This window comes from Mastomys coucha, unplaced genomic scaffold (genome assembly GCF_008632895.1).
Source record: "Mastomys coucha isolate ucsf_1 unplaced genomic scaffold, UCSF_Mcou_1 pScaffold18, whole genome shotgun sequence".
NCBI classification, from domain to species: Eukaryota; Metazoa; Chordata; class Mammalia; order Rodentia; family Muridae; genus Mastomys; species Mastomys coucha.
This window is the reverse complement of record NW_022196900.1, coordinates 94,156,261-94,170,610: the sequence shown is the minus strand read 5'-3', so window position 1 is coordinate 94,170,610 and position 14,350 is coordinate 94,156,261. Positions and strand designations below refer to the sequence as shown.

Below are 14,350 nucleotides of genomic sequence, written 5' to 3'. Positions count from 1 at the left end.
AGCTTCACCTCCTTACAGGTAGCTCTCCACTTCCAATCCCAGCTTCACCTCCTTACAGGTAGCTCTCCGGGTAGCGGCGCTGGCTCCCCAGTTCTCCAGCTCTCTCCTCTGGCATGGCCTCTTCACCTCCCACCCGTGTGGACACTACCCTCTGCTGCCTCTCACTTGCCCTCCTCCTCAGCACCCCCAAAGCCAAGGTCCCAGCATGTCTTTCCCTCCCAGGAGGGTTTCCATCCCTCCAGTCCACGCTCACCTCCAGTTTGGCAAACTTCTCTGCTTTGTAGCATGCGTACTCAGCGTTGATCAACTTCGTCAGCAGAAATTCCTGGAACTCAGGCCCCTGGGATCCCCCAGTGTGGAGGAAGTGAGAAGAGGGTCAGGTGACCATGAGAGGAAGGGGCTGAGGGAGGTGAGGCTCCCAGAGTCCGCTCTCTAGCCAGGCACCTAGCCAGGAGGGACCCTGTATCCCTGATGGAAACCCCTTAACTCGGGTTTGCCATGTGTCTACTGAGAGGTTGGCAGAGACATGTGTGCCCCTCCCCCACGAACATAGAGGAAAGGCTGTCAAAGAGAAGACATGAAAGGCCACAGTCAGCTAGGGAAAATGTAAAACAGCCTGCAGCCTACACTGTGACCTTGTAGCATAAGTCACAGCATTTATCAAGACAAAGAAAGGTAGGCCAGCTGAAGGCTGAAGGGGAACTAGATCCCCAGTACACAGTGAGGTTCCAAGTCCTCCTGTAGCAAGACTATAGCCCCCCAGGCCCCTCCCATTCTAGTCCTGCCCTCCTGAGGGATTGGGGGGTGGGGGGGCAGGGCTGCCTCCTACCTTCCTGAACACAGCAGGATCCGGGAGGGGAGGCCCGAAAAAGGGAACATCGTCTCTAGCAGTGACTGAGACCTGCAAGGCAAGGAAGCTGAGCCTGTAGGGTCGGAGACCCCTAAATCAGCTCCCATCCCGTGGGGTTGGGGAGGCTCCGGGGATGCTCAGTTTGGGGACCTTTTAAACCAGAATTTCAGCTCCTCCAGCTGTTGTCCTGAGTTAGCAGGGTGGGACTGGTGGAAGAACCCTATGAGGATGCACAGGCTGAGGAAGTGGAGTAAGACCAGACCGGACCAGACCAGAACAGGAGGAAAGTGACCTCTCTAAGGAGTCTTTGCTCCTCACATCCACAAGCCCTAGGAGGCCCCAATTTACCCACCTTGTAGAGGGGGCCATCGGGGCCACCCCCCTCTGCCTGCACAACCACATAGGCATGCAGAAAGTTGGATGCAATCATGTCTGGCACGAAGGGTGTGTTTTCGTCCTGGAAGACCACGGCAACGATGTCGTTCCCAATATGCCGCTTCCGCTGCAACTGAGCACAGGGCCATAGGCCTTCATAGCCTGGCTACAGGGTATGGGGCAGGGGTGCCTGGAGGGTGTAGGGCTGGGGCGTGGGGGGAGGGATGGAGCAAGCAGAGAGCACATCCAGGGATGTGTTCCCTGCTCATCCCCAAAATGGCAAAACTTGTCTTAAAATGATTCCCGTCTCCTTGGCAACCTTTGACAGATGGGAAAATGGAAACTGAGTGGCTCCAAGGTCTCCTGATGCCCTTGGGGACTTCAACCCAAGTCCTACCTCTCAGTCCTTTCCTATCCCAACCCCATCTCCAGGACCCTCAAACAAACTCCCTTACTGAACAATGAAGTTAGTATTGCTAAAAGAGATAATCAAAGAAAAAGCCCAGTAAGAGTATTATATCTCTTTCATCCATTAGCACCTTCTACACCCTGGGCTGGTGGGGGAGTAGAGTCAAGCAGATGGCCTGATGGGAAAGCTCCCGACAAGGGGAACCGAATTTGAGTGCAAGTCTAAGAACATGCCTGAACTCTCTATTCTTTCTGCGTGGGGACTCTGCACTCTGTTCTCTTAGCGACCTGACAGCCTGTCACTTCACCTTAAAAGCACTTCCTAGCTCCTGGCTCTGCTCAGTCTCGGGACCCACACATGACCCCACCACGTCTCTTGCTCCTCACCGAAAAACAAGCTCACCCAGGCAGGGCCCCTGCTGCGGATAATGTACTGTAGTCACATTCCCTGATAGATGCCATCATCACCATCACCTCAGAGGTACAAACCAAGGCTTTCCTCCTCCACTCCCACCTACAGCCTGCCCTGGGGGATCAATCCTGTATCTATAGCACAGGGCCACATTGAGTCTGGTGTGATGGATGCTAACCACACAGGCAGATGGGGTCACAGGTGACTACGGGGAACACGTGGATGGGTGCCCAGGCTACCTGCTGGGCGTCCCCTTCTGTGTATGGCAGCTTGGTGGACACGTGAAACATGATCTCCTTGTTGCGGAAGTTGCAGTATACGGACTCGGTCCCCGTCTGCCCGTGAGTCACGTCCAGGCCTCCTCGGAACCTGTCCCCAGGCCCCCAAGGCCATGGCTCAGTATCCAGCTCCAGTCAGGCTTTCATGGAGCCAGGATGGGGCTCCCTCCCTGCTCAGGGACACGGTCAGAACAGCTCTTCATCTGGGGCTTACCCCTTGAAATCCTGCAGTTTGACTTTCTGGCCCAGAAACTCAAGGAATTCCACAAAGGCAGGACTTTCCTCGTTGGTGCTGAATAGTTCTTCCTCAGAGGTCTGGAGACCACACGGGGGTGGGGGGGAAGATTGTGGGGGGGGTCACAAAATTGCAGCTCCTGAATGGTCCTCCCTCAGCCCTACTTCCTCCCAGAGTGGCCATGAGCAGTCCCCCCTAGCTCCTGGGAAACTGAGTGCCCTGGCAGAAGACGGTTGAGGGTGGGGTGGGGTGGGCCGCAGGACCAGGCCAGGGGAGGAAAAGAGTAAACACACCTGGCCGAGCTTCTGATAAATGACTCCAAACTTGAAGTTATTGCTGATAACATGTTCGTCAAAGGTGACGATGAGCCTGGAGGCCTGTGGAGAGCGAGCATGTGCGGGGAGCATCACAGTGCCTGGCGCCCTGTGCCAGGCCCCATTCACTACCCTTGTAAATGGAGACTCCACCCTTTCCCAACCCCTTGCTCTCAAAGGCTTCAGCAGTTTGTCTTAAGTCAGCAGCCTGCAGGCCTGCCCATGGTTAGGCCTCGGCCCTGATCCTGTCGGATTTCCAAGTTCTACCTCGAGCCCTGCCTGTCATGGCCAAGGCCACCCCAATCCACTCTGCAATGCCCAGCTCACTCCCTGACACTTGGGCAAACCTCCTCATGCTCCTAGACACCCGAATTCTGACCAGTAGGCCCTGGGGCCTGAGGTGGGCTTCCCTTCTCACTTTGAGCCTGTTTCTCCAGTGAAACCAAGACATGGGGCTTGATTTATGAGGTCCCTTCCTTCCTCCCTCCCTTCCTTCCTTCCTTCCTTCCTCCCTTCCTTCCTTCCTTCCTTCCTTCCTTCCTTCCTTCCTTCTTCCCTTCCTTCCTTCCTTCCTTCCTCCCTTCCTTCCTCCCTCCCTTCCTTCCTTCCTCCCTCCCTTCCTCCCTTCCTCCCTTCCTCCCTTCCTCCCTTCCTTCCTCCCTTCCTTCCTTCCTCCCTCCCTCCCTTCCTCCCTTCCTCCCTTCCTCCCTTCCTCCCTTCCTTCCTCCCTTCCTTCCTCCCTTCCTTCCTTCCTTCCTTCCTTCCTCCCTTCCTCCCTCCCTTCCTTCCTTCCTCCCTTCCTTCCTTCCTTCCTTCCTTCCTTCCTCCCTTCCTTCCTCCCTTCCTTCCTTCCTTCCTTCCTTCCTTCCTTCCTTCACCTTGCAGGACCTCAGCCTGATCAAAAGTCCAGCCAGGAAGCCCCGGCATCTCTTAAAGCCAGGACTTCCAAGACTTATTATTTCAGGATTGATTGTCACAGATGCCAGCAGAGCTAGGAGCACGGGGCTGTAGTGCGTGTGCTATGAGGAGGCACTTATGGGGCTGCAGGTGTTCTGTGGCCCTGGATGCCTTGGAAGTCGAGGACCATGGAAAACAAATCCAGAGCCCAGACCATCCTAGGACACTCCCCAGAGAGCACTGGCACTGTTATACACTGTGGGCAATGTAGGGCTGTCAGGGGCAAACGAGAGGACCTGGGGGACATGTCCAGCCATCAAGAGTTCCAACAGCTGCCGCCACCCACCCTTGGTAAACAAGCCAGGTCAGGTACCTTAGGGTAAAGCACAGGGTAGAATCGATCCACATTGACATCTTCACATACCAGCTGCAAGAGAGCACAGGGAGGGGTGGGAGTTGGGCTTAGAGAGAAAGGGAGAGACTTCCTGGGGTCTGGGCAAATCTAGAGAAGACAGCAGCAGGAAGGAGTGGGGACAGACTGTGCTGGAAGCAGGGGAGGCTAATAAAAGACTAAGCCCTTGTTGCTGCTCAGAATGGAGCTCAGAGAACTGGGGCCCCCTGGGATCTGTGGGTGCTGTAAAGAGAGCAGGAAGCACACATGCAGGTACCCAGGGCAACCCAGAGCAGCGTGCACACAGGGTAGAACCAGGGAAGAGGCTGGCCATAGAGGCAGCTGCCATGGGCAGGCGCCAGGACCCAGGATGCTCACAGCCTCACCTTTGCCATCTGGACCACATTGGGGAACTCAGTGAGGCAGGAGATGGGGATGACATCATGGTAGGTCCGACACTTGGTCCTGACAGGAGGAAACAATGCAGATGAGAGACTGAACAGTGGGAAGACCTCAGGGAGACCAAAAATGGCAGTGGGGCACTGAGCCTGGCTAAGGCACTACCTTGCTGTGCGACCTCAGGCAAACTCCTGCTTCTCTCTGGGCCTCCATCAGGAGGCAGGTACAGTGAGCCGAGCACTGGAACTCTAGACCTCAGTCCTCCCTACTGTCTTGGGCTTCCCCCCTCTACTGCCCATACCTAAGCAATAGCCGCAGGTGCTCTTGATCCCCGATGACATCATACTTGAGTGAGAAGACCAGGTGGCCAAGCGCAGTGTCCAGTGAATAGTAATTGAAGTGCTCCTGCGGTGGGAGGGGCAGGGGAAATGATCGAGATGAGTGGCTTCTCTGCATTAGCTCCGCCCCTTACCAACTGAGAAGCACGCCCCGCTTTTCCAGGCCTCCCTTTCCTGGTCTATCAGATGCGAGGGCGGCCACCTATCTGAATGGGGCAGGAAAGCCAGGTAAAGTGCCTGGTATGGTGTTCAAGAATGTCTGTTGGAACCTTGTCTCTGGCTCCCTATCAAGGTCGGAGCCACATGCACATCTGCATACCTGTATGTGCAAGCATGTGTGTGTGTGTGTGTGTGTGTGTGTGTGTATGTATGTATGTATATGTGTATGTATGTATGTGTGTGTATGTATGTATGTATGTATGTATGTATGTATGTATGTCCTAATTCCTGAGTACTCAGTGAGCACCCAATAGGAAAAGCCGGCTAGCCAGGTGAGGCTGTGGATACCTGGCTTTCCAGCCGAGGGAGGCTGAAGCAGGCGGTCTTGAGTTCAAGGCCAGCCTGAGCAACACAGTGAGACTTTGTCTTAGGGAAAGAGAATGATGGCATGGGGCCTGATGTCAAGAGCATGGACCAAGACTTCTGTTTCCGACACCCATGTCAGGTGGCTCACAGCAGCCTGTAACTAGGGCCAGAAGGTCCATTCCATTCTTCTGACCTCCACAGAGGAGGAGGGAGGGAAGGAGGCCAGCTAGCTAAAAAGAAACGGAAGTTAAAAGGAGCCGAGCGGCTGATTGCCCAGCTGTGGCTCAGTGGCCCCTGAAGCCAGGGCCCGTGAGAAACAGGAAGTGAAGCATCTTAAGTGACCAGGCAGGTTTCTGCTCTCCTGCCTCACCTAGAGTGGAGGGCACAAGGCTGGTAAGATAGTCCACAGGGGACGAGGGATACCTATGATGGGATGGCACCCCTCTATGGATACCCAGGCCCAGCACCTTTTTTAAGGGGGAAAAAAATCCCTAAGCCCAGAAGTGAGAAACCCCAGCCCCAGCCTGGCCCTGGGCTCCCCCTGCTGGCCCAGGCCTGGGAGTGGAGCTGTTCAGCCACACCCACCCTGAGAGTCATCCTGGAAGTGAGTCTTGTTTAAACATGAACACTGGATTTGGAGGCAGGGTGTATGTAGAAAGAGGTGGGGCTGGGGTGCCCTCAGATTTGCAGTTCAGGGGCCAATGGATCTAGACCAGGGCTCCCCTAACCCCTGGCCTCGGCACAGGGTGGAGAAAACCCCCAAATGCCTGACACTGTCCATAGGCAAGTGGCAGGTACTTGGCCAGGAATCCAGGGGCTGGGAGTTCCCAACAAGGGTAGAGGAGTCCTAGAGACACAGTGAAAGGTGAGCTCAGGCTCTCCGGAAATCGGTGCCTAGGGTCACCATCAGCAATTCCTGCCATGATGTGGTCCCTGCCCTGGGCACTGCTTTCCCAGCTACCTTTCCTGAATCCTGTCGACCTGCCTCTGGTCACCACACCTCTGAACACCTCCACCTGTACCTTAGTGTCTGTACCTGTGGTTGGGCTGAAGGCCCCATCCCCACCTAGCATCAGGACTCCATTAGCAAGCTTAAGAATACCAACTATGTGCCAGGCTCACGCTCCCCCCTCCCCGATTCCTAGATACAGCTGAGGGCACTGGACAGTGCGCACTTGGGATGAAGGTCTCCCTTGCCCCACCGTAGGCTCAGCCAGGAGGTGGAATCCCATGCTATGCTCTGGGTCTGTCCCCAGGCAAAGGATGGAGCTTGGGTCTGCTAGGTTAGTCAGTGGCACAGTGAATTGCCCCACCCACCCCCAACCCAGCCAGCACGAGTATTTCCCAGAGGTAGGCTGGTGCCCTGAGTCTACACTGAGACCACATAGTTTCCCAATCCTGCCAGGGTACCCCTTCTTCCCTTATGTGCACATGCGCACACACACATCCTCCATTCCCTGGCTTCAAGCCCCATCTTCCAGGGCATCTCAGTGGAAGGCTCAGTAACTGATCTTGCCCGAGTCACTGCACCAGAGTTTCAGCTTCCTCTTCCCTAGGAACAGGCGAGCCTTGCTCTCACAGCAGAGCAGGCAGGTGTGGCGGCAGCTACTACCAACCGTGTGTTGATTACGTGCGTGCTTCACATACACTTGTCTTACCCGTGTTTCACAGATAAGGAAGCAGTTCGAGAAGATTAAATAAAACACCCAAGATAACAGGAAAGATCAACAGAAGGAGTCCCCACTGGCGCTCAGGCCCTGAGGCCTCAGAGCCCAGGAGATAACTCTTTTGTTTTCAAGTCACACTGATACCACGCCATGTAGAACCTAGGGTCCCAGCCCAGGGCTTCTCTCAACTCTCACCCAGTCATTTCTTTCATTTTGTTTCTGTAAAACAAGGTCTCACCCTTCGACTCAGGTAGGCCTTGAACTTCTGGTGATCCTCCTGCCTCAGCTTGCCAAGTGCTGTGATGACAGGCATACATCGCCATATCTGGCTCACACCTGATAATTTTGGAGAGTTATCGCCTTGCTAAGCCAGCACTCAGCAGAGTGTCCCCTTGGGTGTCAGTTATTGGGTCTGCTCTGAGGCCATGGTGACCCCACACCTACCTAGTGAAGCCATGACACCTCTCTATCTTCCTAGCCTACCCTGGCTGCTGAGGGCCAGGTCTGGATCGATTGTTTGCTGCCCCATCGCTGGTGCCCAGGGCAAGATCAGGCATATACCCAGTGCTCAAGCAAGACCATGCATACAGTTGGCACTCATTAGTTGGTCACATGAAAACCACTGAGTTCCAGATGCCGTTCAAAAATCACCTACTAGCATCTTCTCACTAATAAGGCTTCCCAGCAACCACGTGAGAGATAGACATCATCACAAGGGTCATTTTTACAGATGGGGAAACAGGCACGGACCAGGCAGCCTAGCTAAGGGGCAAGCCATGGTGGGGTCTCTTCTCTTGACAACCATGCCCGACTGCCTTTCGCAATGTCTGTTGGAGATAACGAATGAAGCCACAGATGCTCTGGGAGACTCAGAATGCTGAGATGCCTACCTAGCCTCTTCCCCTTCCCCGGGCCCTGCCTCCCGCCCAGCAGCCGCTCACCTTGGCAAGAAAGTGCTTCCGGTAGATTCGGGCTGTGGGGTTGCACTCCAGCTTGACCTTGGTGGTGGGAGACTGCAGAGGCTCTGTCTCAGGGATGCTGCTGATTTCGTGGTTGGTGCCTTCAATCCAGTAGCCCCCAAACTGGGGCAGCAGGATGAGGGGGAAGGGCCCTTCTCGCCCCAAAACCTAGAGGGGGACTCAGCTGAGAGCTATTCCATACAGCACCCATTAAGGGACCCAGGGCAACCTCCCAACTCAGACCCAGGACGCACTGGACAGCCCAGGGCTATGAGGTCCTGGACTCTCATCCACCCCTCTGGGGATCCCACCTGGCTCCACACCTCTCAGCACTGTGCAAAGGATGGGGGACGGGTGGAAGAGAGTGTGGCCCAGAGGGTTCCAGCAACCTTGGAACCCTCAGAGACCAGAAAGTGGGTCTCCAATGGGACAGCCTTTCATGAGGGCTTCCCAGGGTCATGGTAAGGGTGAGTGTGGGGCTCAGGCCGGTACCTCATGGACACTTGGGTAGGGAATGTAGTCCTCCTCCGTCTGCAAAATAGAAACAAGCCAAGGGACAGCTGGGGTGGGCCTTCCACCTTTCACACTTGCGCATTCGCACACACCTGTACATGGCTATCCAAGGACCTGTGCATGGCCTTGCCCCAGACAAGAGCTGAGTGGAACAGGGGCTCACAGGCCAGTGAGTAAACACAGCCATGTGATGGCAGCCACCTTTGCAGCAATGGCTTCAGCTTTGGTATTGGGTGGCCTGGAGGGGCAGGTGCCTGCATTGTGCAGGAGAGCAGCAAGAGCTGGCTTTGAAGGCTCGTGCCAGGATCAGGGCAAAGGCTCTATGCGCTGCTAAATTCCCAGGGCCAATTGCCCTGCTCACCCCAGGGCCCAATATTGGTGCACAGTGGGATAGTCTTCTGAGACCCTACCCAGCCCAGCAGGGTCCCAGAGTCTGGCCGGGTTGCCTACCTTGAGGGGTGGCGGGAAGGAGCATCGTTGTTCATCCATCCTGCTTCCCTGCAAGAGAAGGTACGCTGTTTGTTACCCTTCTGCCATGCCTGTCACCTGCAGCCCTCCCTGGGCTGAAGGGAAAGCCCTAAAGAGAGACACTCATGAATGGAGGGGCACTTGCAGAACAAGGTGCTGGCTGGATTGGGTCCTCCAGCCTCTGGCATCCTCTCTGAAATGTGCTGAGGGAGGTATAGCAGCAGAGAGGGGCTGGGTGCTCTGTGCAGGAATGCACATGCTGCTGGAAGTGGGGGCAGGGTGGCGTACGCAGGCATGTGGGGTGTGTGTGTGTGTGTGTGTGTGTGTGTATGTGTGTGTGTAGGGAGGTAGCTAATGCATCAAGAGAAATATGGGAGAATTCACCCATGCCACATACAGGCCAGGACTGGGAGGTGGAGGGTGAGAAGAGGTGAAGCAAGGGTCCGGACTGCACCCCAGACTGCCTGGCTCCTTAATGCCTCCCCGCACCCATCTGACCCCTCCTCCATTCTGCATGGGGTTCCTGCAGAGGAGCCTGCCAGGACTCTGATGAGCTGGGTGGGTGTGTACATGTGGGGATGGCCCGCTGGGGACCCTGGGAGCCCAGAGGAGTTTGCAGTCAGAGAGGAGGCAGGTGCCTAACACTAGTCCTTCAAGGCTCTGCAGAGGGGGCCTCCACCTTTAGCTCAGGTGGTTCTGGGGCTCCCTGGCCCAGCCTTACCTGCATCTTCTCAATCATCTCAAACAGATCTGTGTTCTGCAACAAAGATGGGAGAGCGAGGTCAGTCCTAAGGGAAGGGCGGCTGACAGGCTCTCACCACCCCAGCTTGCCTGGTCCTCTCAGGTCAAGAGGTACCAAGAGGGTGCAACCAAGACTTCGTGGGAGGGGCCTTGTACAACTGACCCTTCAGAGTTTGGCCAGTTGCCTAGTGATGTGAGCCCAGAGCCCAGGTCCTGGATCTCTGGAAGACGCCCCAACTCAGTTTGCTTTCTGGAAGGAGGAGGCTGTTGTTAGTCTAGGGGAAGAGATTGTCTTCCTCTTTGCCAATGCAATGATATCAGCTCTGGGATTGGCATACGGACCCCCGAGGGCCCACCAGACCCAGCCCTAGAGCCAAGCCCCATCAGGCATGTAGTTCCATCAGCACCCATGAAGGCAGCCAGTTCACCAATGCCCTGGTCAGACAGCCCTCCCCACAAGCACTGGGGGCTGGAGACTCTCTGGGGGTAGATGCTGGATTGCCATTGTCCTTTTACCTACACATGGTCCCACATGCACACATGCCCCCCCACCTCACCCCCCCCATTGCACAAGCTAGCCTGTCCAAGGCCAATGAGGACATACACAGAGTTAACGAAGTGTCTGGCAGCTGCTTGGCAGCATGGGCTTCTCCAGCGCCAACTCCCTTGTGAGCCTTCCTGGAAGGCGGCATCTCTACCGGATGGAGCCTGACCGATTGGGGGCCGGGCCTGGGAAGCCCCCAGAGTCGCCAGGACAGCTTTTCCTCCAGCCCTTCCAAGGCTCAACTCAGGTGGTCCCTGCTGCCCAGGAGGGGCCATCTGGGCTCACACACGTGCTAAGGGTGTGAATCCAGGAAACATAGTCTCTGTCTGTGAGACACACATAAAAGCCTCCACACCATGATTTGAACATGGCACCAGGCATACCTTTTATGTATCAAGAAACACACGCGCACACACACACACACAGAGAAATCCATATGGAGTCTGTGCATAGCAATTCTTAGAGACATAGCCTAACACACACATACACATGTTGGTGTCCTGCGTTACACACAACGCACACTCAAGTCCATGTACCTGATATTCCCACATGTGCACACACCAATGCAGGCCTGCACCCAAGTAACTGCACACACAAATACAGGCATTCTCCTGGCTCAGACCAGGAGACACACTGGCAGGAGCAGGCTCAGCCAGGTAGGTGCTCAGGGAAACAGATGTAGAATCCCAGGTATCATTGCCAGATCAAAGCATGTGGTGCAACAGACCCAAGCCAGCATCCCATACTGTAGACAAGAGTTCTGAGCAAAAGGAATCAGGCAACTGCTGGGGTTATTAAACCCCATGGGGTCTTGAGTATAAGCACCCACCACCACATAGACCCAGTGTGAAGTCACAAAACCTAAGCCCTTGTGCATACACTCTGAAGCCTACCTACAAAACAAGACCCGACCTGTGATGTCCACTTCAGTAGTACACAGGAGCGCCTGAGCCATGGGCACCTGTGGCCACACCCAAGAACAGATAGCACTGGAAAGTTTGGCAGACAGCATAGCCATACAACTCTAGTCCAGGAAGACAAACACACCTGTCAATGTGACAATGTCACAACAGTGCCACCATCCTTTCAGGGTCAGCCAGACAGTCTCTGACCTACCCATCCTAAAAAGAGCCAGCAATGGGCTGAGGAAAAGAGGAGACCTACTTAAGGTGACCAAACAGACAGCCACAATGAAACACCACACACTGGTGTACCAGGATTACAACCACGTAAACACTGACACATGGCACTGTCACCCAAAGTGTGTACACACACAGCAACGAGTAACACCCACAGTTACAGCCCCACAGGCAACGGCAGACGCCCTGACACATGGCAAAGGAAGGCTGGGAGTGGTGTGGCCAGAAGTCGGGCATCCCACCTGGAGAAGAGCCACCACAAAGTTACCCTGTCATATTGCTGCTCCATCCGTGTGGGGAAGGCAGCAGGCAGTCCCAGTGTCACTGCAGCCCATGGCCGCAGTGTCCCCCACGTCTGACCCAGGGGCAGCTGTGGAAAACTGCCCACAGGACTGGGGTGCTCCGTGTAGTCCGGGTGTCAGTCCAAAAACACACACATACACACGGTGACGGGGCTCAGGCACAGACTGCGGAGACTCTGGGTAGTAAGGCTGAGTGATGGCCCTGGGTCCCCAGTCGGCCAGGCCGCCCCTGCCAGGGTCCTCACCTGCCAGCCGGCCCCCGCCGGCAACGAGCCCCTCCGCGGACGGCCTTGGGGCGCTGGGGGCCGCGGCTGCGCCATCCCGAGCCCCAGCCCCGGCCGCGCTGTAAGCCGGCCCGGCCCGGGGCCCCGTAGCCCGAGCTCCGCGCTCCGGTCCCCGCCGCGGCTCTGCCTTCTCTGGGCTCACCCGTCGGCCGGGCCCGAGGGGGCGGGGCGCCAGGTGCGGGAGGCGCGGAGGAGGGGCGGGGCGGCAGGCCACCACGCCCACTCGCGGGGCGGCCCGGCAAGCGGCCCAGGACACTGCGCCTGCGCGCAGGAAGCCTGGGGCACTTCTGTTAGCAGCTGTGTCTTCCCAGACTGGAGACTCTGCCTCTGGGCTTCAAGGACAAGGTTCTTGGGACAGCTGTGCCCAGGGAATGCAAGAGTCCCGGAGATGGTGCTTTACTTGAGCACTTCCTTAGCTGGACCCTTTGCGTGTCTCATCAGATCGCCATAACCAAGGAGGTACAAATGGATATTTCTTCACTAGACAGAAAAATCATATTCTAAGAGGTGCCGTAGCTTATCTGCTAGGAAACCCAGGGATCCCTGGAAGAGCCTGAAGCTGCAGAATGGCACCTCTGTTGGCCCAGTTTACCATCTGTAAATTACAAGGCCTCTGAAGCGCGCCCCCACCTACCCCCCACTTGACACTACTGTCCTTGTGTCTTAGGCTGGTGCAGCCACTGTGCAGCAGGGACAGGCCCCAAGACAGATGCTGGAGAAGTCTGGATGCTCTAGGGGCAGGGCTGTCCTCCAGCTGGGGGTCCAGACCTCCTTCAACTTCCCAGAAGTGCAGTCTACTACCCTCTGTCCCCAGGGCCAGGGAGCTCCTGAAAGGAAAGCAGGCAGCACTTTCCCTTCCCTCCCAGACCTGGCCCAGGGTCAGGTTTGGACCTAGAGAGCCAGTGCGAACACCAGAGATGTGCATTCCAGACACCAAGTAGCTTTGGCTTTAATAATTAACAACAGCAAATATTGATTTACGCAACCACTTCCAGGCTTGCACACTTCCGGGCACCCATCACAATGCAGCCAGAGGAGCATCCTTTCCCACAGTGGCCCTGGGGGAGGCCAAAGCTGCTCAAATCGTCAGCGATATGTAGGCCAGGTAGAGTGGATGCCATCTGTGCGTGTGTCTAGTTCCTTATCTGTGTACGTGTATGTCTCCAAGGCTAGTTGTGGCTCTGCGTGGCACATTGCATCTCTGTAGCATAAAAGCCCGGGGGGGGGGGGTGCTGGCGAGATGGTTCAGCGGGTAAGAGCACCGACTGCTTTTCTGAAGGTCCTAATTTCAAATTCCTAGTGAGATCTGACATCCTCTTCTGGTGCACCTGAAGTCAGCTACAGTGTACTTATGTACAATATATAAATAAATCTTTGAGCCAGAGCAAGCAGGGATTGAGCGAGCAGTTGACTGGAGTGAGCAGAGATCCTAAAAATTCAATTCCCAACAACCACATGAAGGCTCACAACTATCTGTACAGCTACAGTGTGTACTCACATAAATAAATAAATAAATAAATAAATAAATAAATCTTAAAAATTATAAATTGCCGAGCAGTGGTGGCGCACACCTTTAATCCCAGCACTTGGGAGGCAGAGGCAGGCAAATTTCTGAGTTCGAGGCCAGCCTGGTCTACAGAGTGAGTTCCAGGACAGCCAGGGCTATACAGAGAAACCCTGTCTCTAAACCGCCCCCCAAAATTATAAATTAAAAAAAGTGTGGGTGGGTAGGAAGGAGTGAGTAAGGATGCCGAGGGGTGTTTATTTTCTATCTCCTTCATGTGTTCATGAACAAGTCTGCATACACTATAGATATATGTGCTTGTGTCTGTCTGTCTGTCAGAATGTGGCCTGGCCCCCAGGCTAGGTACAGGTAGGTCAAGTATGCACATGTATGCAGATTTTACAGTTCTGGAGTCCTGTAGCTCCATGTCTATTTAAATGTGACTCCCCAAAGAAAAGAAAATATCACCCCTACCCAGCCCTGGGAACACAGTAACACTGATTATTTCCAAAGCACTTCGAAAGGCGCTATCCAGTGACCAGCTGGCAAGGTCAATAGAAGAGACACTGTCTCTCAGCCAGGCGATGGTGATACATGCCTTTAATCCCAGCACTCAGGAGACAGAGGCAGGTAGGTCTCGGTGAGTCTGAGGCTAGCCTGGTCTATAGAGTGTGTTCCCGGACTGCCAGAGCTATACAGAGAAACCCTGTTTTGGAAAACTAAAGAAAGAGAAGGAGGAGGAGGAGGAGGAAGAAGAAGAGGAAGAGAAGAAGGAGAAGGAGAAGGAGGAGGAGGAGGAGGAGGAGG

At 55.3% G+C, this 14,350-nt stretch overlaps 1 protein-coding gene and 1 long non-coding RNA gene across 18 annotated transcripts in view; one reads left to right on the top strand and one right to left on the bottom strand.

The window, feature by feature from the left end:
* The window catches only part of Rap1gap (RAP1 GTPase activating protein), a 67,616-nt gene that overhangs the window by 11,922 nt on the left and 41,344 nt on the right, over window positions 1-14,350 (bottom strand). For 14 of the 17 annotated variants that reach the window (XR_004121148.1, XR_004121147.1, XR_004121145.1 and 11 more), the window contains 13 exons: window positions 9,751-9,786; window positions 9,012-9,059; window positions 8,541-8,579; window positions 8,031-8,216; window positions 4,861-4,964; window positions 4,547-4,625; window positions 4,143-4,196; window positions 2,852-2,935; window positions 2,538-2,638; window positions 2,285-2,414; window positions 1,203-1,358; window positions 830-901; window positions 254-340 (listed from right to left, as the gene is read on the bottom strand). Coding sequence is in view for 13 of the 17 variants with exons in the window: in XM_031379133.1 (XP_031234993.1) it covers window positions 254-340; window positions 830-901; window positions 1,203-1,358; window positions 2,285-2,414; window positions 2,538-2,638; window positions 2,852-2,935; window positions 4,143-4,196; window positions 4,547-4,625; window positions 4,861-4,964; window positions 8,031-8,216; window positions 8,541-8,579; window positions 9,012-9,059; window positions 9,751-9,786 (1,176 nt within the window). In the remaining 4 variants the exon portion in view is untranslated. Of the gene's footprint in view, window positions 1-253; window positions 341-829; window positions 902-1,202; window positions 1,359-2,284; window positions 2,415-2,537; window positions 2,639-2,851; window positions 2,936-4,142; window positions 4,197-4,546; window positions 4,626-4,860; window positions 4,965-8,030; window positions 8,217-8,540; window positions 8,580-9,011; window positions 9,060-9,750; window positions 9,787-9,933; window positions 10,021-12,000; window positions 12,208-14,350 lie in introns of those variants that run through there. The other 3 variants (XM_031379139.1, XM_031379141.1, XM_031379142.1) reach the window with 2 other exon arrangements.
* Window positions 12,313-14,350, top strand: part of LOC116096885 — an 11,400-nt gene continuing 9,362 nt past the window's right edge. The window contains exons 1-2 of the long non-coding RNA XR_004121149.1: window positions 12,313-12,498; window positions 13,035-13,144. This is a non-coding gene — a long non-coding RNA (uncharacterized LOC116096885). The remainder of the gene's footprint in view (window positions 12,499-13,034; window positions 13,145-14,350) is intronic.